We start from the raw sequence: 24,285 nt of genomic DNA, 5'->3' as shown, positions 1-24,285 counted from the left end.
ATAACGCATACATGTATACATATATACACAAAACAAACACGCGTTGATACAGCATAACACACACATACATACATACATACATACATACTCACACCAAACACACACACACACACACATACTCACACCAAACACACACACATACATACATACATACATACATACATACTCACACACACACACACACACACACACACACACACACACACACCAAACACATACACAAACAGAGGCATGCACACATACTGAATTCATTCACACATCGGCCTATGTACTCTCTCTCTCTCTCTGTCTCTGTCTCCCTCTCTCTCTGTCTCTGTCTCTCTATCTCCCTCTCTCTCTATCTCCCTCTCTCTCTCACCCTCTCTCTCTCACTCTGTCTCTATATCTCTGTCTCCCTATCTCTCTGTCTCTCCCTTCTCCCCCTTACGCGCCCGTCACCTTTTCACCTACAACCCTGCAGTCTGCAAAACGTACACTTACCAGTATGTGTCTCTCCATCTAGGTGTTCAGTGGCTTGGAATGGGCGGTTCCCTACGGCGCCACACGTATACGAAGCTTGGCTATCTTGCAGGACGAGGCCGATGCGTGCTGGTTCGAGTCCTTCCACATGGACGACCTGTCGCTGGGATCTGATGCCTTCACCAGGAACGTCCGTGTAGACGCCGAGACCTACTTCTGACAACCGTGAGGAGAGCTGCTTCTGATTACCGTGAGGAGAGCTACTTCTGATTACCGTGAGGAGAGCTACTAACTTCTGATTGCCGTAAGGAGAGCTACTTCTGATTACCGTGAGGAGAGCTACTTCTGATTACCGTAAGGAGAGCTACTTCTGATTACCGTAAGGAGAGCTGCTCCTGATTACCTTGAGGAGAGCTACTTCTGACAACCGTGAGAAGAGCTGATTCTGATTACTGTGAGGAGAGATTCTGATAACCGTGAGAAGAGCTGTTTCTGATAACCGTGACCAGAGCTGTTTCTGATTACCGTGAGGAGAGCTGCTTCTGATTACCGTGAGGAGAGTTGCTTCTGATAACATGAAACCTTGTTCCAGTGAGTTTATTGAAATCTACTTGAGAGATCTTGCTAAAACCCACTTTTGATCACGGTAAAGAGTTCTACTTTTGAGAACACCAAACCTTGTTCTAGTGATTTTGTTGACATTTACTTCAAAGATCTTGCTATAACAAAACACAAATCTGAACACGGTGAGTAGGTCAGCTTGTAATCTAACTGTTTGTAATTCTATCTGATCTTCCTGCTGAAACCTGCTTTATGATGAAACCTGCTTTTTGAAGAAACCTGCTTTATGATGAAACCTGCTTTATGATGAAACGTGCTTTATGACGAAACCTGCTTTATGATGAAACCTGCTTTATGATGAAACCTGCTTTTTGAAGAAACCTGCTTTATGATGAAACCTGCTTTATGATGAAACGTGCTTTATGACGAAACCTGCTTTATGATAAAACCTGCTTAATGATAAAACCTGCTTTATGATGAAACCTGCTTAGGATTACTGTGACGCGTGCTGGTTTGAGAATCTCAACATGGACGACCTGACCTGTCTGTGGGCGTTGATGCCTTTACCAGGAACATCTGAAACCTACTTCTGATTTTCTGACTGCCGTTATGGAACCTGTTACTGACCTTCCTGCTGAAGTCTGCTTCATGCTGAGACCTGCTTGTAAACAGAGGTATGATACCTGCTTTTGAGAATACTGTTGAGAATTCCTCTGATTTTCCCGGTGAAAACTTCTTAATGTTGAGACCTGCTTCTAGTCAGATGGATCGTAACGAGACCTGCTTATGATCAGCCTGATGAGACTTGTGTGTGATCATCTGCCTGAAAACTACTCCTGATGGAATTTACTTATGATCATACTTTTGAAAAAGCACTCCGATCATCCGGCTGAAAAGTAATTTTGGTCATCCTGCGGAAAGCTGGGCCTAGGCGCACGAGAAAGTTACCAACCGGGTGAGAGCCAGCTGCTGTGTTGAGGTGGTTGACATTGAGATGTGTTGTGATTTCAACGAATCAGACCCCGCGGTTTGTTCTCATTATTTTGGCTGGGACACTCTTTCACTTGGTTCACCTCAGCCGAGCTTTATGGAGAGACCTGTGCTAATGTCTGTGCTAAAGGAGAGACCTGTGCTAATGTCTGTGCTAAAGGAGAGACCTGTGCTAATGTCTGTGCTAAATGAGAGACCTGTGCTAATGTCTGTGCTAAATGAGAGACCTGTGCTAATGTCTGTGCTAAATGAGAGACCTGTGCTAATGTCTGTGCTAAATGAGAGACCTGTGCTAATGTCTGTGCTAAAACATATTCTTTATCACGTTAATGAGACCTCGTTATCTCTGTGCTGAAACATACTATTGATTATCCTGCTGAAACATATGTTTCATGCCCAGCTGAAACACAATACTGAGAACCATGATGAAACCTGATGTAAGACGACAGGAGTGACAGCAGGAAACGTTCTTTTGATTATATCATAGAAACGTGTTTCTTATATATCCATTTCGATAACTTCTTCTCATGCATGTTCTGAGACCTCTCTGTAAAAAAGCAATAAAACCGTAAGGCAATGTTTTAAAGGCATATGTACGCGCTTCCGTGTTTACAAAGTGTAGTTTGCCCACAATCGATGTCAAATGCATCATAAGGCCATATAATGACGATATGTCGCAATGCGCGGACCATATACATGCATTACAGCTTGTTCTAGCCTCTGAAAAAGTGAGGATGTCAACAAAGACGCGGAGTTATTTCCCTTGCGTCAACGCTACCTCTGTTGGCAAATCTATAAATAGGACGATCCAGATCAAAATGAAAATTAACATATCTCAACATTGAAGGGGTCCTAGACCACAATATTTTGCAGGGAACTTAATTTAGCATGTCTCCAGCTGTTGGTAAAGCAATTAGCGTGTATATTCATCGAGTTAATATGCCTTTAACCTACGTCTGGGCACATAACAAAACCTACTCACACACATCATTATGGCACAGCCTGCTTTTGACCATTTCCGAAAACCTACCAGCACTTCTTTGAGCCAAATCACAAGGCTTCCTAGTTTTAGTACATTGTGGGATCTACTTGTGATAACAATAAGTAAGTTTTGCCACTAAAGAGCAATACCTCTGATTCAGCTCCAGATAGCTACTACTTCCACAAGACTGACAAACCTGGGGCTGTTCATTCGACATGGCAAAAACCAACTGTGCCTGATCCCAATAGCTGTTTTGTTTGACTGCTGGACATGGCACTGAGGCTATGGTCTCAGGATTTAAGATTGTCATGGCATGTGTTCAGCCGAGGAATGCGTGAAGTGCGTGGAAAGCCAGACCTGCGTGTTAATGTTGGTGAAAAAGTGCCATCAATGACCGATGAGATCATTAATCTTGTCGGAACTGTAAAGACGACGATGGTTGGTTGGTTGGTAATTGATTGTTCTTGTCCCTTCAACCTTTTTGGCTATTCAGGAACTAATATGTTAAAGGGACATGAAAAACCAGCCATCGCCGTTCTTACAGTTTCTGTAAATAACCATGAATTACCATAGTCGTGTTCGAGTGCTAGTTTATTTCCTGGGTGGATTCATCTCCATTTGTAGCTCAAGATTGTGCTTTCCAGACCTGTTGACTAGGGCAGTAAGAATAACGTTGTTGTCTTGATACTTTTTTTTTATGTTATCAGATTTCCAAAAGACAGATACAAAGTTTATTAGTTGTACTATTCTTGGTGTGTGTAAACTGGTGTCTTCCTGGATTTATCCTTGGAAAAGCTGCATTTGTGTTGGTGTTTGTGTTTGTCCTGAGATGAATTTTTTTGACCGTTTTTTTGGATTTTGTTTGTATTTTGTTAGAAAGCTGGTGAAGCGATCTACAGATTTGGAACATTGTGCATTACCAATCGAATCACCTCTAGTTGATTTAGTTTGTAATTTATTTTGGAAACGCCTGTATATAAAATTTGATAAAATATAAAATATGCTAACTGAGCATCGAATCAAAAAAGCTTTGCACATTTAATTGTGTACATACATGTATGCCATTAAAAGGTAGCTTGTGCAAAAGTTATGTACCGTGTGATCGCGGATCATTTACTATCAGCATACGTCCAATTTTAGGATGTGTTCCATAAATATTTCTCTGGGCCTTCATCAGTTATTGTACATATTCCTATTGTGTTCGTCTACTTCTGATTTCCTTTTTTGGGGGGTAGTATTAATTTACACTCGCAACACGAATCTGAGTTGTGCCTTTATGCCCTTTGCAGTCACAACGAGAAATAATTGAGTTAGTTAAAGAAGTTGTTCTCAACGGAACATTATGTTCCCTTCGTGTTCTGCCACAGACAAATTCTACGCAAAAGAGAATTGCTAGTGTATCCATTGTGTTCACGTGGCATCATCAAACCGGAATCATCCGCAGCGGCCATTTTCATTCCCGCACTAAAGTCAGGAAGGCGTGAGCTGTGACGCGCTCTTTATGTATCACGTGGGTGAAAACTATTAACGGATTGGTTGGCTGCAGTATGATGGTGACATTGAGCATTGATGAATTCTTTTGTGTTATTAAATATTCATTTGTTGTGAATAATTTTTGCAGAGCGTGTGCATTCTGCAAATAGGGAGCGCAGCCTGTCAAACCATTGCTGTGTTCTGAAAAAGATATGTACATGGTGTGTACAAGCAGGATAACACATACATACGTGTACTGTTTTTTCCCTTTTTTTTCCTTCTATTGTGCTGTTCAACAATTATGTGGCTCATATTTATGTGTGTGTGTGTGTGTGCATGCCGGCATGAAAAAATCTGTGTGTGTGTGTCTGTGTGTCTGTGTGTCTGTCTGCTTGTGTTTATGAGTGTATATAAATATATATATATATATATATATATATATATATATATGTGTGTGTGTGTGTGTGTGTGTGTGTGTGTTTGCGTGCGCGAGTGGTTGTCTGTGTGTCTGCCTGTATATGTGTTGTTTGTCAGTCTGTCTAAGCAACGTTGTGCCTGCGTGCATTATTCTTGTTGAGTCATGGTGCGTACAAACGATTTGTTTCTTTTATTGCGTTGAAACCATTCCATGTGCTCAGGTACGCTTAAAATAATGTAACGTTTTTCCCGTTTAATAACTAAGGATAGGAGCAAACCAATAGAAGCCAAAACGCTTCAGTAATAGTTGCGTATGCTGTTTGGTTTGTAATATAAGATGTTTTTAGTTACAATAGGACTGTAGTGACAATTTACTTATACGTACAATCCTGTTGTTGCTTTCTAAATGAACAAAGACGAACAAGACAGTTGGAAATTACTATATTTTAGGCATATAGGGATATTTAAAAAAACCACATACGTTTATTTGCGGTTTATGTGTGCGAGGGTTAAGTAATGTTATCAAATCAATGACAGTTTGCTAAAACAATATCAGACTGCATGAAAACTATCTCTTCGTGAGTAATTAAGTTTGGAGACAGCTACGGGACATTGTTAATGTCATTATTTCCAGAATTTCCATGGGATTAACGCATTCGTCAACTGAAAAAGTTAAAATTGAAAAAATCAACCGGCTGGTTGATTGCTGTTCAGAATGGGATGGGTTTATTGAAAAGAACGTCTCCCTCTGCATACAATGCAGCCACGTTGTTGATTTTGTGTATGTTTGCAAGTGAAAGGATGCTCTTAGTCCATGTGAAAGCCTTGACAGATCTGCAGCGGTGAACGGTGATCGTGAACGCGAGAAGAACGGCTTCTTTTAGTGTGACGACGACGGAGAAGAAACAAACACAAGCTAAGTCTTGTAACAAGGATACTTCTCATAAATCAAGAGTGCCAAGCGTCGTATGGTCTTGTGAGGCAAAGTGTGTGCTTTTTACGACTATAGCCATATGACGACATGTGAATATTTATTCTATGATTGTCAGTATTTTATGTTCGATATGATCATTGGTATTTTGTTTTTCTGTAGAATATGAACATTGTATAGGACTGTCTGTTCTGGATAATATGGTCATTGTATATTATATATTATGTTCTGTTGAATATGATCATTGTGTAGTATTTTACGTTCTGGATAATATAGTCATTGTATACTTTTTATATGTTCCGCGGTGTAATACGATCATTGTATAATATTTTACGTTCTGGATAATATGGTCATTGTACAGTTTTTTTATGTTCTGTGTAATACGACCATTGTATAGTATTTTACGTTCATGATAATAAGGTCATTGTATAGTTTTTTTTAATGTGTTTGATAATATGGTCATTGTATGTTGTATATAGTGTGTCCATTGCGGCTCTATCCCATCTCCCCCTTCCCCCGTCGCGATATAAACTTCGTGGTTGAAAACGACGTTAAACACCAAATAAAGAAAGAACTGCATGTAACCCCGGTGCCCTACACGAGTCAGTGAAAATTCGCAACAAAATGTTTGATCTTCATGCTTATGAATCTTGCACTTCATCATCATGTTCCTTCAGAAACATTTTGCGTCCCGTTTGTATAGAAAAAAGGGATGTTGCTGCGCTCCTTATTATTTGTCGGGGGGTGGGGGGGGGGGGGGGGGTTGCAGTGAGTGAGGACAAGGAGCATGAGATGGAGATAGTAAAGTGGCGTAAGCTTATGTCTTTTTGTTGGGGGGTGGGGGGGGGGGGGAGGGTTGCAGTGAGTGAGGACAAGGAGGATGAGATGGAGATAGTAAAGTGGCGTAGGCTTATGTCTTTTTGTTGGGGGGTGGGGGGGGGGGGAGGGTTGCAGTGAGTGAGGACAAGGAGGATGAGATGGAGATAGTAAAGTGGCGTAGGCTTATGTCTTTTGTCGGGGGGAGGGGGGGGGGGGGGAGGGTTGCAGTGAGTGAGGACAAGGAGGATGAGATGGAGATAGTAAAGTGGCGTAGGCTTATGTCTTTTGTCGGGGGGAGGGGGGGGGAGGGTTGCAGTGAGTGAGGACAAGGAGGATGATATGGAGATAGTAAAGTGGCGTAGGCTTATGTCTTTTTGTCGGGGGGAGGGGGGGGGGAGGGTTGCAGTGAGTGAGGACAAGGAGGATGAGATGGAGATAGTAAAGTGGCGTAGGCTTATGTCTTTTTGTCGGGGGGAGGGGGGGGGGGGAGGGTTGCAGTGAGTGAGGACAAGGAGGATGAGATGGAGATAGTAAAGTGGCGTAGGCTTATTTTTTTTTGTCGGGGGGGGGGGGGGGGAGGGTTGCAGTGAGTGAGGACAAGGAGGATGAGATGGAGATAGTAAAGTGGCGTAGGCTTATGTCTTTTTGTCGGGGGGGGGGGGGGGGGTTGCAGTGAGTGAGGACAAGGAGGATGAGATGGAGATAGTAAAGTGGCGTAGGCTTATGTCTTTTTGTCGGGGGGGGGGGGGGGGGGGAGGGTAGCAGTGAGTGAGGACAAGGAGGATGAGATGAAGATAGCAAAGTGGCGTAGGCTTATGTCTTTTTGTCGGGGGGTGGGGGGGGGGGGTTGCAGTGAGTGAGGACAAGGAGGATGAGATGGAGATAGTAAAGTGGCGTATGTCTTTTTGTCGTTCTCAAGTTCTAGAGATTTCCTCTCCTTTTGATTTGCTTTGTTTTGAATTGGCATTGAAATTAGAAGACAAATACGACTTGAAGTTGAACTAAACTGGGAATATTGTTGGCAGTGTTTTGTACTTGTCTATAATTACTTATGCTGTAATGTTCTCAACAACATCTGAAGTCCGCCAGAACATCTTCTTTTTTCCCCCTTCTCTTCTTTTCGACACCAGTGTTTGATTCATGACAAGCAAACGCTGCGAAATACATTCCATATGCGTCTTACAATGCAATGTAATTGTGTTCAAATCAAACTTTGTTCTTGTATTTCTGTTAGATGTCATTGATGAACGATAACTATGCACTGGAAGTTGCTATGCGTTTGCTGTGAAAATAACAGTTGTGAGAAAATAAATGGTAGAGTTAAACATGTTCTTGGGATATGTGTTTGTGTGTGCGTGTGTGTGTGTGTGATTGTGTGTGTGTGTGTGTGTGTATGTCCGTGTGTGTGTCTGTATGTGTGTGTGTGTGTGTGTATGTCCGTGTGTGTGTCTGTATGTGTGTGTCTGTCTGTGTGTGTATGTCTCTCTGTCGGTGTCTGTCTGTGTGTCTATGCCTTTGTCTATATCTCCGTGTGTTTCTATGTCTTTATATCTGTGTTTGTGTTTCTATGTCTGTGGCTGTGACTATCTGTCTCAGCAGTAAAACTGCCAGCAAAAGCAAACGCTACTGAAGCCGAGATGTACACTTCAACGGTGACACCACCTTGTTCACTTGGGACCAAGAACACTAAATCGGGGCAGGGCGTTGACAGATAGGAGATATAAGTAGGAGTTAAGGGGGTTCAAGAGAAAGGGAAAAAAGCACGAACTACATACATGTATTTGGCATAACCTCACTTGACTTTAAAAAAATTTTTTTTTAGGTATCTCTGTATAGTTTGGAGAAGTTCAATAACCAATGTCGGATATGTGCAAAAATGTGTTGACAATTTCGAGGGCATTTTGTCTGTGTGTGTGTGTTAGGGGGTGAGGGGGGGGTGGTCATGGACACACTAATGTACTAGTATTCTGTTTGCTTAAATAGTGTCATCCGTCTGTTTGTCTACCTGTCTTTTGCTCAGCAGAGAGATTGTTAAAAAGATGTCCGTTTAGGAGTCAATAGCGAACATTTCTCTTGAGAGTCGCAAGGGAAACTTCGTGCAAGAGTTGAGAGGGAAAATTCGTGTAAAAGACTAAAGTATTGAGAGGGAAACATTCGTTAGGAGTCGAAAGGGAAACATCTTTTAAAGAATCGAGAGGACAAAACCCTTTCAAGAGTCGAGAGAGTAAAAGTCCCTTTTAATAGTCGATAGGGAAAACTAATTTTAGGAGTCGAGAGAGGGAAATCTCTTTTGATGCGTCGAGAGGGTAAAGTCCCGTTCAGAATTAAGAGTGAAAAATCCTTTCCAAAGTCGAGAGGGAAAGCCCTTTTAAGACTAAGAGTCCAAAGGGTAAAGTCATTCAAGGAGTGGTGATGGAAAAGTCCGTCAGGAACAGAGAAGGAACAATTCTTTCCGGTGTCGAGAGAGAAAGCCCTTTTAGGAGCCTGAAGGGAAAAAGTCCTTCAAAGAGTGGTGTGTGAAAAGTCCTTTGAAAAAAAAGTCCTTTTCAAGTGTCGGAAAAAAACGTACTCATTTACCATGAAGTCGTGAACGTCCTTTAGTGAGTCGAGAGGAACAAAGGTCGTTATAAAAGTCGAGAGGGAAAGGTCCTTTTTAGGAGTCGAGAGGGAAATGTCTTTGAAGAAATCGAGAGGGAGAAGTCATTACGGTAGTCGAGAGTGTCAAGTCCCGTAAGGACTTAAGTCGGAAGAGTCCTTTTAAGGGTAACGAGCAAAAAAGTCCTGTTTAAGAGTTGAAAGGAAAATGTTCTTTAAAAGAAAATCCTTTCAAGAATCAAAGAGGAACAGCCCTTTTACGGCTCGAGAGGAGAAGAGACTGAAAAGACTTTTTGCAGTGTCGCCAGTCTTTATTTCTTTATATCAGAGACAGATATGGGACGTCAAAACATGTCGCCAAATCGGGCCAACTTTTTTCGAAAAATGAAGTTTCTAAAATCGTTACTTTAATTTTAGGTCTGGAATCTGTATTCATGTATTAGTTAACAAGTCGCGTAAGGCGAAAATACAATATTTAGTCAAGTAGCTGTCGAACTCACAGAATGAAACTGAACGCAACGCAACGCAGCAAGACCGTATACTCGTAGCATCGTCACTCCACCGCCCGTGGCAAAGGCAGTGCCCGTGGAATTGACAAGAAGAGCGGGGTATTCGTTGCGCTGAGAAGGATAGCACGCTTTTCTGTACCTCTCTTCGTTTTAACTTTCTGAGCGTGTTTTTAATCCAAACATATCATATCTATATATTTTTGGAATCAGGAACCGACAAGGAATAAGGTGAAAGTGTTTTTAATTTGATTTCGAAAAAAAAATTTGATAATAATTTTTATATATTTAATTTTCAGAGCTTGTTTTTAATCCGAATATAACATATTTATATGTTTTTGGAATCAGCAAATGATGGAGAATAAGATAAACGTAAATTTGGATCGTTTTATAAATTTTTATTTTTTTTTACAATTTTCAGATTTTTAATGACCAAAGTCATTAATTAATTTTTAAGCCACCAAGCTGAAATGCAATACCGAAGTCCGGGCTTCGTCGAAGATTACTTGACCAAAATTTCAACCAATTTGGTTGAAAAATGAGGGCGTGACAGTGCCGCCTCAACTTTCACGAAAAGCCGGATATGACGTCATCAAAGACATTTATCAAAAAAATGAAAAAAACGTTCGGGGATTTCATACCCAGGAACTCTCATGTCAAATTTCAAAAAGATCGGTCCAGTAGTTTAGTCTGAATCGCTCTACACACACACACACACACACGCACACACGCACGCACACACGCACGCACACACGCACATACACCACGACCCTCGTTTCGATTCCCCCTCGATGTTAAAATATTTAGTCAAAACTTGACTGAATATAAAAACTGAAGTAAGACACCTTAATGACGATTATTACGAAAAATTATCTTCAAAATGCGAGAGTAACTGTTGACGCATTTCACAAAAATGTCGTATGCGTGAAAGTTACACTATGTCTGGAATTACCGTATATTTTGCGTATTACTTGACACTGTCTTCATTACTGTGGCTTCATGTTGCCCCTGAAAGTAGTTGAATGTAAATTGTCAAATAAGCATTTTTTTTCTTTAAAATATTCCCCCATATTTTCCCTGCATCGTTAGGGAGATATTGCGCGCCCTTGAAGTTTTCTCTCCAGGAACATAGACCGCCTTCTTACGAAAAAAAAACCCCATCGTCATCTCCGGGATGAACAGAGAAGAAACATTCTCGAAAGACAGTTGAAATCCCGCAGATAAACTATCGAGACAGGCAAACAAATGTCTACTGCTGTCAAAGACGCTTTTATATTTGAAGCAATAACAACGTCACGAAGCTATTCTGAGTTTCGTGGTGAGCGGGAACGCTCATTCACCGATATATCATGTAATAATAATAGTGAGATTCAGAAAACAAAACCAATAAGACTAACAGTCAATGAACTATTTTATTCAGCTGAAACTTGCGATTAATATTTTCGCAGCAATGTTAGATGCCGACCCGTGTAATCAGCTTTTAAATATCTACAAAAACGAGCACTTACGACAGAGCAAAGTCTGTTATCTTTTATAATACAGGATAAGCTTATATTTAACCGTCGCGCAGACGATAACTCAAACTGATTAGATTTAAAAAAAATAACCCACTGTGTTACCCAATTCAGTCAGGAAAAATCCAAACATATGTCACTGATATATGCAGTTTAAGACATAAACTACACTGGTACCTGTTCAGTGCGCACAGTGGAAACAGGCCCCAGAATCGTAACAGCAAGGACCGTAACAGTATTATAAGGACATTTTGGGTGTTTTGGGTTTCGCAATTTCCAAAGCGTCGTCGCTTTGAAATAAAGTTGTGTGATTCTTGATCTGGATCAAAATCTCCACAAACTGTGTGATTTTGAGGATTTGAATCGAACTCTTTCAATTCGAAAGTACCCGTTAACAGCCTAAGGACAACATTTTAAGGGACATCTCACCTTAGTTGTAAGGCAGCAAAATGTTGGCGTTCTAGATGTCGTCTGCCATTGTTTATCTGTAGTCAATTAATTGACGAAAGAATGATCTTCCTTTTGATCTAATTAGATCTGAGTTTGGCGATCCATATTTTTTAGTGTTATCAATTTTTCTCAATCGTAACAGTAAGGACATTTTTTGAGGGACAGACGTTTTTTTCGTATTATGCACCCATAAAACCATGTTTCAATCAAAATGTGAACTTTAACCAAAAGCAATCGATAGAGACTCAAATGTGTCGTACTTTCATGATTGTCCGATGCTAACAAACTGTAAAAATTAGATCTGAAAAACCGGTTGGCGACCGTGGGACAAGCGTTTTATAGTACCCCTGTGTCAGAAAACTCACTCTCGACAAAACATGTTAAGAGGAAAGTGTATTTTTAATACACGAAGTTAATGCCCCTTGGACAATGAACAAAATGATACCAAATGTTGTCTAGTTCGGCCCAAGACTCGACGACTGTGCAGAGTCAAATTCAGGGGACAGCTTTGGCGACATTTTTTGAAAACGTCCCATTTCCTGGAACATCCTGGCTCTGTTAGCGGTAATTATTGAATCTCAGTTATCATCTGATCGAGTATCACAAAGTCCATATCTATATTGAAGTATTTGACAAGCCATATACATAACACTAAAAAGTCCAATGTTCTCTGTTGGAGGATGTTTGTAACCCACAGTTGCCAACGGCTCGAACTTAACGCCTGTATTACGCTCTCAAATGTCTTGTCTCAAGATGAAATGTCTACGGCCTACATCCATTTATGCGTTTATGGCCCAAGGATGCCTCGTCTCTTCAAGGCACTCACGCTTAATTTATAACATTTTTACAATCGATCTGTTAGAGTGCTTGACCGACACCGTCGGAAAAAAGGGGGAGCTAACCTAGACAACACTGCTTGCAGCTAGTACAGCACAGAGAGTTGGTTACGCAGGGCTGTGAGAAAAGAAAAAGAACTGCTGTCACCAACATGCCAGTAAGTGAACATCAAGTTATTTTGAATAATTTAATTACACATAATAATGACATGTGAATAATGGCCGAAGTTCTGTGCATCGAACACGGAGCTTAGCATACACGATTCTGATAATATTGTCACAAAAATGCCATTAAGTGATATTTATTTGTTGTTTTTACTAATTTGAATGAAAAAAAGATTGTTATTACCGACGGCTTGAGACTTAACGAAATGAATAAACATGTGATACCTGTGGATGTGTTTTCTTCTCGTGTGGCATTCCAGCATTATCAATGTAACAGAAGAAAACCAAGTTTCGTAAACGTTTAAATACAATGCATTACAAAACCATTACAATGCAATACAATGCAATGCAATACAATACAATACAATACAATACTATACAATACAATACAATACAATACAATACAATACAATACAATACAATACAATACTAAACAATGCAATGCAATACCATACAATACAATACACTACACTACACTACACTACTCTACACTAGACTACACTAAACTACACTACACTACATTTCAATACAATTCAATACAATTCAATTCAATACAATACAATACAATACACGAACGAAATGCAACGCCGTCTAGCGTACAATACGTGTACTTTAGTGTCTTTCTGTAATACAAAAAACCCATGTCATCTATCCGGATAACTCAAAGATAATGACAAAAGAGGATTTCACAACATTTTGAAAGCAGTCTGATACATTTTGCTAGAAGATGCTGTGGCGAAACCTAATAATTCATAAAGAAGATGATTAAATTCAGTAAGGCATTGGCGCCTTAAAGTCAGCATGTCGAAAGGATGACAAAAACAAACATGAACATATCACCAAAGACATAATGACACACTCAAAACATTAGGAAGAAAACAAATCTGATAATCCGTATGTAAGAAACAAAATTGTTTCAATTAGCACAAAGCTCCGAAATGTTGGAGGCAATGCGTTGAGGAGTTACCGAAATGTACTGTTTTTTCTCCCATCTCATTATACCCACTAAACGGTTTCAAAGACCGTCTGGAATAGCTTCTGAAAGAAAATTCACCTCCACCGTGCAGCAGGCCATAACGTCATTGCAAGACAAAATAGATACACAAAAATTACGGGTTTGAATACACATTTGATGGCTATTTCCAAGAGCATAGCAAACCTGTTCCAGTTTTGCTGTTCTAATTTGTTGTCGATTTGAACGCAGGAACCTTGCTTTTGTGAATTTGATTTGGGGGGTGTCTGTGATGTAGTTTTTTTTATACAGACACTACATCATGTTAAATCAATCCGTTTGCTCAATATGGTAAAGGAATGGATGGTCTGTCAAGTCTTATAACTCATTGTACAATAAACGGTATCATCACAAAGATCTGCACTTTTACGTATCTGCCTAGGTTTCTTATGATCAGTAGAATAGGTGTCCGAACACTCTCGTGTGCACGTGTATGCAAGCGATACAGAATTCAAGCTCACAGCAAAAATCTCAGGGGTTGAAAACCTCGAAAACACGCAAGAAAAATAGATAAATAACAAATAGCTAGCAGCCCGAATTTCCTTGAGGATATTCCCAACAGGACAATAAGTATATATACCAAATTATACAAAGTAAATGTCCCTTTTCTCTGTCACAAGGAAGAGCGCGTACAGTGGGGTCGTCAGGCAGAGTTCATCCTGACCCTGGTGGGCTATGCTGTGGGGCTAGGCAACGTCTGGAGGTTCCCCTACCTCTGCTACAGGAACGGTGGAGGTGAGAGTGAGAGAGAGGGAGGGGGAGGGAGATAGGGAGAACCTTGTGGGCTCTACTGTGGCGATGGGAAATGTCTGGAGGTTCCCCTACCTCTGCTACAGGAACAGTGGAGGTGAGAGTGAGAGAGAGGGAGGGGGAGGGAGATAGAGAGAACCTGGTGGGTTCTATTGTGGTGATGGGAAATGTTTGGATGTTCCCTTACCTCTGCTGCAGGAATGGAGAGAGTGAGAGGGAGGGGGGGGGGGTGGGTGGTTAGAGGGGGAAGGGAGAGATAGAGACACGGGTGGGCTATGCTCTGGGACCGAGAAACGTCTGGAGGTTCCCCTACCTCTGCTACAGGATATGGAAGAGGTGAGCTTGGCAAATAGAATAAATAAACAAAGAGAGAGCGAGCGAAAGCGAGAGAGAGACAGAGAGAGAGAGAGAGACAGACAGAGAGACAGACAGACAGATAGACAGGGAAGACAGGGAAGACAGACAGACAAAGACGGACAGAGAGAGAGAGAGAGAGAGAGAGAGAGACTCGAGAGAGAGAGAGAGAGCCACAGAGACAGACTGATAGACAGACAGACAGAAAGATGACAGGCAAACAGACAGTCAGGCAGACAGATGACAAACAGACAGACAGGGAAGGGGGTAGAGAAGGAGGGGGGGGGGTGCGTGAGAGGGAGAGAGACTCTGGGGCATGGCGACGTCTTTGGGGTCTCCTTACCTCTGCCAAATCGATTTTACTCAGGAGAGAGAGAGAGAGGGGGGGGGGGGGAAGGGGAGGGAGGGAGGGACACTCTTGTTGCCTTTCTTATTTGTTTATATCATTTCCTCTGGTCATGAATATCATCTGATCGGATGGCAAACATTAGTGGATTGTACGTTGCAGGCGCCTTCCTGATCCCCTACGTAATATGTCTGATCTTCATGGGCATTCCGCTGTTCGCGCTGGAAATCTCCTTTGGTCAGTTCGTCGCCAAGGGACCCATCTCCTGTTGGGACGTCAATCCACTGGCCAAAGGTACGTCACTTCTGGCATTTTGGAATTGTCTTCCCTTTCTTTTGTTGTTGTGCATGCATGCATACTCGCTGTCTAGCACGATTTGAAGATGAAGTTATCCATGGAATTCTACGTTGGCTCGCTGAGCAGCTGTCTTGTCCACTGTTTGGACAAGATAAGAGCTACTCGTCAAATCTCCAAATATTTACTCAAGAAATTCTATTTACAGAGGAATACTTGGAGGTTCAACAAGATATAAGAAATGGAATCATCTCAATCTAGGGCAAGCCCCTGGCCAAAAGTAATGACTGATTCTGAATAGTCTGAAGAATATTGTCTGCCACTTCAAAATGTTGTCCACATAAGAGCGCAATGTATAAGTTCAGCTTGTAGTGCTCCTTTGTTGCATACATGGTTCTTGGACAGGGCTGGATCTAGGAGAGGGAGGGGGGCACTTGGGTTCCGGAAACCCCCCCCTCCCCCGTGACCTCCTCAAACATACCTTTATTCTCAAAGCACAAAACATCAACAACACCTGGGGTGCAAGCCTGTTGAGGAGATAACTGCTGCTATACTATCAGGTAGTATGAAAGTAGTGAGTTTGGCAGATACCCTTGGACAGAGAAACTGCCAAACTCACTACTTTCATACTACCTGATAGTATAGCAGCAGTTATCTCCCATCCCTCTCAAACACACGGTCCAGCCCTGATGGCATGAATCAAACTGAAAGACTGATGAATAAAAGGTAACGCCTTTTCTGGGCTTTCTTTTCCTTTCTGGTTGTGTCATGCTTAGACGTTGTCATGAACGATTTAGCAAACACTTGCGCCTTGAGGTCGTACACTGCGTCAATAACCTGCTGTCTTGTTAACTCTTACCTATCATCTGTTAACGCCTGGCACAGGTTTTGGTTTCACTCATTTTCCATGCCTCCCTGTCATTTTTTTTACCTGTCTGTTCAGGTGTGGGCTTCGCTTCCCTGGTGGTGTCATGCATCCTCATGGTCTACTACAGCGTGATCATCGCCTGGGCTCTGAGGTTCCTCATCGCCTCATTGACCTCCTCATTACCCTGGGAGAGCTGCGACAGCTGTGACTGCCTGCTCTACTCAGTCAACCAGTCGGAGATTGAGGACTACGACAACTTCCTCTACAACAACTCTTATGGCCTCAATTGTAGTATGTGTGTGTGTGATGACGAAGAACAATACACATGATCTCTCTTTCTCTCCGTCTCTCTCGTGCTATCTTTGTTTCTTTTTGAGTGTTCGCGCGCGTGTGTGTGTGTGTGCGTGAATGTGTGTGAATGTGTTCGTGTGTGTGTGTGTGTGCGTGTGTGTGTGTGTGTGTGTGTGTGTGTGTGCGTTTATGTGTGTGTGTGTGTGTGTGTGTGTGTGTGTGTGTGTGTGTGTGTGTGTGTGTGACGGTTGCTTGCTTGTATCCATGGTAGCTTTAATTCATACTTTTGCATCTTTTCCAGCTGGTGTCAACTTGATTGCCCAGGAGCCCGTGTCTCCCAGCGAAATTTTCTTCAAGTGAGTTTAAAAAATGTATTAAACGTTCCAATAATATACCTTTCTTGTTTTGTGGATTCACTCGAACGTGGTTTTTAAAGCAAGTGCGTTCCCCGTTCTTTTATCAAAACTTAAGGTAAAATAGGAATATAATAAACACATTATTAAACACACACACACACACACACACACACACACACACACACACACACACACACACGCAACCGGTTGGCTTCACTTGCAGCGAGAAGACGCTGAGAGTATCAAAGACATCACAGAGACGGGGTCTGTACAGTGGGAGTTACTGCTGTGCAACATGCCTTGCTTTGCTATCGTCTTCGCCGTGCACAAATATTTGTATCGTTTCATTATTGTGACCTACATTTTGTTTCACGTGCAGCGATAAGGTGCTGAGAGTGTCCAAAGACATCACAGAGACGGGGTCTGTGCAGTGGGAGCTACTGCTGTGCAACATGGCCTGCTTCGCCATCGTCTTCGCCGTGCTCTACAAGGGTATCACGTCCCTCGGCAAAGTGAGTCGATGGTTTTCATCGCTTTAGAACTGACTAATAATTACCATGTACATGTACATGTATCTATATATATATACGACTTGTGTCTGTGTGTGTGTGTGTGTGTGTGTGTGTGTGTGTGTGTGTGTGTGTGTGTGTATGTGTGTGTGTGTGTGTGTGTGTGTGTGTGTGATGGGTTGTATACCATTCTGTTTATACGTGGCTCACTGCTGTCTGCTGTCCATAATTATGCCAGATGCCACTCGTGTATACTATGTGTGTTATAGATGGTATATTTCACAGCGATATTTCCCCACGTGTTGCTGGCCATTCTGTTTATACGTGGCTCACTGCTGTCCGCTGGCCAGATACCACGTATAACATACTATTTGTTATAGATGGTATATTTCACAGCGACATTCCCCTACGTGTTGCTGACTATTCCTTTTGAACGTGGCTCTCTGCTGTCTGTTGTCTGTATGCCAGGTATCCCTTGTCTGTATAACATGTGTGTTATAGATGGTTTATTTCACAGCGACATTCCCATATATATGTTGCTGTGTTCCGTTCTCCTGATACGAGGCTCTTAGCCGTCTGTTGTCTCTATGCCAGATACCTGTATGCCTTACTACATTGTATATGTGTTTCAGGTGGTGTACTTTGCAGCAACATTACCCTATGTGTTGTTGACCATTCTGTTTATACGTGGCTCACTGCTTTCTGTTGTCTGTATGCCAGGTATCACTTGTCTGTATCATATTCTATGTCTGTGTCAGGTGGTTTATTCCACGGTACATGTACATTCCCCCACGTGCTGCTTACCATTCTTCTGTTACGAAGCTCTCTGCTGTCTGTTGACTGTATGCCAGATACCCCTTGCCTGCATACCTTAATCTGTTTCTGGTTGTGTACTACTTTACGGCAACATTCTCCCACGTGCTGCTTGCCATTCTCCTGTCACGTAGCTCTCTGTTGTCTGTTGACTGTATGCCAGATACCCCTTGCCTGCATACCTTAATCGGTTTCTGGTTGTGTACTACTTTACGGCAACATTCTCCCACGTGCTGCTTGCCATTCTCCTGTCACGTAGCTCTCTGTTGTCTGTTGACTGTATGCCAGATACCCCTTGCCTGCATACCTTAATCGGTTTCTGGTTGTGTACTACTTTACGGCAACATTCTCCCACGTGCTGCTTGCCATTCTCCTGTCACGTAGCTCTCTGTTGTCTGTTGACTGTATGCCAGATACCCTTTGCCTGTATAACATATTACATTGTATACGTGTTTCAGGTGGTGTACTTTACATCGACATTCCACGATGTGTTGCTGACAGTTCTATTAGGACATGGTTGTCAATTGACTGTGTGCCAGATATCCCTTGCCTGTATACCTGTCTACATAGTATACATGTTTTAGGTGGTGTACTTTACATCGACATTCCACTATGTGTTGCTGACAGTTCTATTAGGACGTGGCAGTCTGTTGACTTTACGCCAGATATCACTTGTTTGTATATTATTCTATGTATGTTGCAGGTGGTGTACTTCACCGCGACATTTCCATACGTGTTGCTGACCATTCTGTTGATACGGGGCTCTCTGCTGGAGGGGGCTGGGGAAGGCATCAAGTTCTATCTCACCCCGCGCTGGGAACGACTGGGGGATGCTCAGGTAATTGATCCATACTTTCCTGTTTGATGCTAATGTAACCGAGTGTCGTAACACTACGATCACCTCGGGAGGCGAAGTGCAATCAAACAGGATTGAAAATGTTAGGGCTAATTTCTTAGCCCTATAAAAACTGTTATGCAAACCCGAAGGTTTCCATGAACATACAGACAATCGGAAACCACCAGACCCCATCACAAACAGAATTCCACAATCCACCGGTGTTGACTTAAAGGCCAACAACTCGGGTGCAGAGTCTGCTGTGAAAGGAGCCGTAGCCTCCCCTGTCACACTAAGAGCAGGTATAGTCTGTCCGGACGGCTAGCAGAGGACGTTTTTAATTATTTGAAAAAAACATCTGGACAACTTTTGTATAGTGACAAAGAAGGTAAGTTGTTAAGAACGATTAGTGCTAACTTCTGTTAAAATCACTTGTTTTAAGACAAGATGGTACTAATCGTATGGAACAACTTTTCTTCTTAAGCACTGTATAAAAGTTGCTTTGATTTAAAAAAAAAAGATTATAACCGTCCTCTGCAAGCCGCCCGGATAGACTATACATGTTCTACCTCGACTCAACCCGCGCTGGGAGAGACTCAGGTCGAAAATGTGAAAATGATTTCTGTCGTCACTCCATTGCTTTGATATGAAAGGCGGTTACATTATTGTTAAGTACGGCTTCCTCTAAGATAGTTTTCGCAAACTGTAATCTGGAGGTTGATTGAGGTATGTTGAAAGCGTTACTATTGAAAACAAAACTGCAACGATAGGGATGTCCTTAGTGCCAATGTCCGATGTACGCCGGTTTCTTGGAATACGTTTTCCATGTCTTTTGCATTGGTGCTTAGTTTAGTTTGTTTTTTCTCTTTTTTGTTTTTTTAAACTTAAAACGGAAACAGACTTGCATCGGTCTTGAACAGCATTTACTTTTTGTTTGTTTGTTTGTTTGTTTGCTTAACGCCCAGCCGACCACGAAGGGCCATATCAGGGCGGTGCTGCTTTGACATTTAAGGTGCGCCACACACAAGACAGAAGTCGCAGCACAGGCTTCATGTCTCACCCAGTCACAATATTCTGACACCGGACCAACCAGTCCTAGCACTAACCCCATAATGCCAGACGCCAGGCGGAGCAGCCACTAGATTGCCAATTTTAAAGTCTTAGGTATGACCCGGCCGGGGTTCGAACCCACGACCTCCCGATCACGGGGCGGACGCCTTACCACTAGGCCAACCGTGCCGGTACAGCATTTACTGCTGAGGAGACGATAAACAATGTTAACCAACCAACGATTCTTTTTTCATTTTTTTTTTACCTTAGTTGTATGCTGGCTGCTTCAACCCTTGCTTTTGTTTTTTACCTTTCTGTATTTTGTGTGTGTATTTTTGTGTATGTTTGTGTTTAGGCGGAGAACACCTTTCTTCATAGGTCTTTTTCTTTTTTAAACAAAATGTCAAAATCTAAATTGTTACTTTAGATATACATACATCAATAATCTTTATTTACAACACTAATAATTCAATTAACTTTCTCGCCAAACCCTCTGAAATATACATAGAATGTCGAGACGAGACCCAATCAGCTGTTAGTTGAGTTTCATTCCCCCAGGTGTGGAGTGATGCGGCTGTCCAGATCTTCTTCTCCCTCAGCTGCTGCAGCGGCGGCCTCATCGCCATGGCCAGCTACAACAACTTCAGGAACAACGTCATCAGGTATGACGTCATTGGCTTTGTGTTTGGCGAGTTCTTGAGACAAGTGCGTAATGCAAGGACTCGAAACGAAAAGCAGGGAGAGTTCGTGTATTTCCATCTTTGATCGAAATTGTAGGTTCTGATCTTTGGTAACAATATAATTTCCTAATTTCCTAAAGTACTACCACCAGCTTGGAAAATGAAAAATTAAGAGTGAATTGTTGACCATTTTGATTGTCACATATTCAGCATTTTCGTTGAGGAAAAGTGCGTTTGCACGTGCACCCGCCCGAGAGTGTTCGGGAGAAAACCTGAAAAGCATTCTAGGGGTTCTCAAGTTGGTGCATGTCAAGATTGTAAATAAAACTCAACAAATAGGAGAAGAACGATAATGCATTGCAAAGACGGGCACATGTGTAAGAATGATAAAGTACTCGGTAAACAGTGGTTTAAGTGACAGATTTACAAGTGAACAACGTGGTAAATTAGAAAGTGAAAGCAAGGTGGTGAAGTTTCAAGCTGCGTGCAAAGGCAAAACAGACAGACAGGCGAAATACAAGCTGACAAGAAATGAACGACCGAAAGCACGGATGAACGAATGAATGCACGAACATAACACGAACGAAAGCAGAGGCGAACGATCCGAACGGACAAACGAACGAACAAATAAGCACAGCAGCCAACCAACAAACAAACCAACTAACCAAGACTTTTTTCCTTCTTTTGTTGTTGTTGCATAGGGATTCTCTGCTGGTGCCCATCATCAACTGTGCAACAAGTTTTTACGCCGGTTTTGTCGTCTTTGCCACCCTCGGCTACATGGCTCACGTCAAACAGACCAGCGTGGATGACGTCACTACGGGAGGCATGACGTCATTTTTTTCTGACATCACCCGAGGCTGATACTTTTAGTCTCAAAAGGGTTTATGCTGCTAGCACCGTCATACCATTCTTAAAACTAATTGCGTCCTTAATGATAGTAATTGAAATGTGCTGCAATTTACGCACCGGCCCAAGCTTTGTTTACTTTATGTTGAGGTGGTGGGAGGGGGGGGGGACTAGGGGAGGGGGAGGGGGGGGGGGGGGGTGGCGGATCAGTGGAGCGCTTTACACAATTAATGTCATCAACGGCCTGCAGGATTTATTGACATCGCAACATAACGTCAAAGGCGCATGGACATTGCTTTCACAGTCGATCAACCATTTAACGAGTGCAATGAATAATTATGGTTAGGTTGGCTACTATTCAATAAATCAGTAAAGAAGTAATTTACAACGTTAAGCCGCGTTTTGGTGGGGGTGGGGGTGGCGGATTGGGGAAGGGGGCTTGGGGTGAATGTGTTTTGCTGGAGATAGTGTGGGTGTTGGACATTGGACATATATTGATTGATTGATTGACAGCAGGGACCATTATTGTTTTGAATCTAACTGGACTGTGTTACTTTCATGTGCAGGGCCAGGATTGGCCTTTGTGGTGTACCCCGAGGCCATAGCACAGATGCCTGTATCGCCATTGTGGGCTATCCTCTTCTTCGTCATGCTGTGTATTCTGGGCTTCAGCTCGCAGGTGAATGAGAGAAAAAACACTTTATTTTTTGTATTTCGTTTTTACATTTAGTCAAGTTTTGAATAAATGTTTTATTATAGAGGGGGAATCGAGTCGAGGGTCGTGGTGTGTGTGTGTGTGTGTGTGTGTGTGTGTGTGTGTGTGTGTGTGTGTGTGTGTCTGTCTGTCTGTCTGTCTGTCTGTCTGTCTGTCTGTGCGTGTGTGTGTGTGTAGAGCGATTCAGAGTAAACTACTAAGCCGATCTTTATGAAATTTTACATGAGAGTTTCTGGGTATGATATCCCCAGACGTTTTTTTCATTTTTTGGATAAACGTCTTTGATGACGTCATATCCGGCTTTTTGTTAAAGTTGAGGCGGCACTGTCACACCCTCTTTTTTCAATAAAATTTATTGCAATTTTGGCCAAGCAATTTTCGACGAAGGCCGGACTTTGGTATTGAATTTCAGCTTGGAGGCTTAAAAATTAATTAATGACTTTGGTCATTAAACATCCGAAAATTGTAATTAAATTTATCTTTTTATAAAACGATCCAAAATTACGTTCATCTTATTTTTCATCATTTTCTGATTCCAAAAACATATAAATATGTTATATTCGGATCAAAAACAAGCTCTGAAAATTAAAAATATAAAAATTATGATTAAAATTAAATTTACGAAATCGATTTAAAAACAATTCCATCTTATTCCTTGTTGGTTCCTGATTCCAAAAAAACACGCTAAGAAAGTTAAAGCGAAGAGAGGTACAGAAAAGCGTGCTATGCAGCACAGCGCAACCGCGCTAAACAGGCTCGTCAATTTCACTGCCTTTTGTACGAGCGGCGGACTACGGTCATTGTGAAAAAATGCAGTGCGTTCAGTTTCATTCTGTGAGTTCCACAGCTTGACTAAATGTAGTAATTTCGCCTTACGCGACTTGTTACATTTAGCCAAGTTTTGACAAAATGTTTTAACATAGAGGGGGAATCGAGACGAGGGTCGTGGTGTATGTGTGTCTGTGTGTGTGTGTGTGTGTGTGTGTGTGTGTGTGTGTGTGTGTGTGTGTCTGTCTGTCTGTCTGTGCGTGTGTGTGTGTAGAGCGATTCAGACTAAACTACTGGGCCGATCTTTATGAAATTGGACATGAGAGTTCCTGGGAATGATATCCCCGGATGTTTTTTTTATTTTTTCGATAAATACCTTTGATGACGTCATATCCGGCTTTTTGTAAAAGTTGAGGCGGCACTGTCACACCCTCATTTTTCAATCAAATTGATTGACATTGTGGCAAAGCAATTTTCGACGAAGGCCGTACTTTGGTATTGCATATCAGCTTGGTGGCTTAAAAATTAATGAATGAGTTTGGTCATTAAAAATCAAAAACTTGTAATTAAAATTATTTTTTTATTAAACGATCCAAAAACAATTTCATCTTATTCTTCGTCATTTTCTGAATCCAAAAACATATACATATGTTATATTTGGATAACAAACAAGCTCTGAAAATTAAAAATATTAAAATTATTATTAAAATTTTAATTTTCCGAAATCGATTTAAAAACAATTTCATCTTACTCCTTGTCGGTCCCTGATTCCAAAAACATATTGATATGATATGTTCGGATTAAAAACAAACTCAGTAAGCTAAAAAGAATAGATATACAGAAAAGCGTGTTATCCTGCTCAGCGTGACCACTACGGCACTATTCTGCATGGCTTGTCGATTTCACTGCCTTTGCCACGAGCGGTGGACTGACGAAACTACGAGTATGTGGTCTTGGTGAAAAAAGCAGTGCGTTCAGATTCATTCTGTGAGTTCGACAGCTTGACCAAATGTTGTTATTTCGTCTTACGCGACTTGTTTTCTTTTTCTTTCGGACCTGTTTAATTTGCAAATAAGGATGTTGAACTCGTTTGATCA

General features: G+C 41.8%; 2 protein-coding genes across 4 annotated transcripts in view; both read left to right on the top strand.

Moving 5' to 3' along the window:
* LOC138958158 (uncharacterized) overlaps positions 1-5,560 on the top strand; it is a 105,203-nt gene extending 99,643 nt beyond the window's left edge. For all 3 annotated transcript variants that reach the window (XM_070329237.1, XM_070329239.1, XM_070329238.1), the window contains one exon: positions 503-5,560. In XM_070329237.1, coding sequence (XP_070185338.1) covers positions 503-679 — 177 coding nt within the window. In that variant the 3' untranslated portion in view covers positions 680-5,560. The remainder of the gene's footprint in view (positions 1-502) is intronic.
* A 6,916-nt stretch (positions 5,561-12,476) lies between these two features.
* On the top strand, positions 12,477-22,384 carry LOC138958157 (sodium- and chloride-dependent glycine transporter 1-like; the record flags this gene model as incomplete). Its single annotated transcript, XM_070329236.1, is given in 10 exon segments — positions 12,477-12,691; positions 14,331-14,445; positions 15,323-15,454; positions 16,398-16,613; positions 16,915-16,969; positions 17,349-17,481; positions 18,995-19,129; positions 20,735-20,838; positions 21,558-21,682; positions 22,272-22,384. Coding segments are annotated over 10 exon segments (1,134 nt in total), but the record flags the coding sequence as incomplete, so codon positions are not given.
* Between the last annotated feature and the right edge of the window lie 1,901 nt (positions 22,385-24,285).

The sequence above is a fragment of the Littorina saxatilis genome, linkage group LG2 (assembly GCF_037325665.1).
Source record: "Littorina saxatilis isolate snail1 linkage group LG2, US_GU_Lsax_2.0, whole genome shotgun sequence".
In the NCBI taxonomy this organism is placed as follows: domain Eukaryota; kingdom Metazoa; phylum Mollusca; class Gastropoda; order Littorinimorpha; family Littorinidae; genus Littorina; species Littorina saxatilis.
This window is presented reverse-complemented; position numbering and strand designations above follow the sequence as displayed.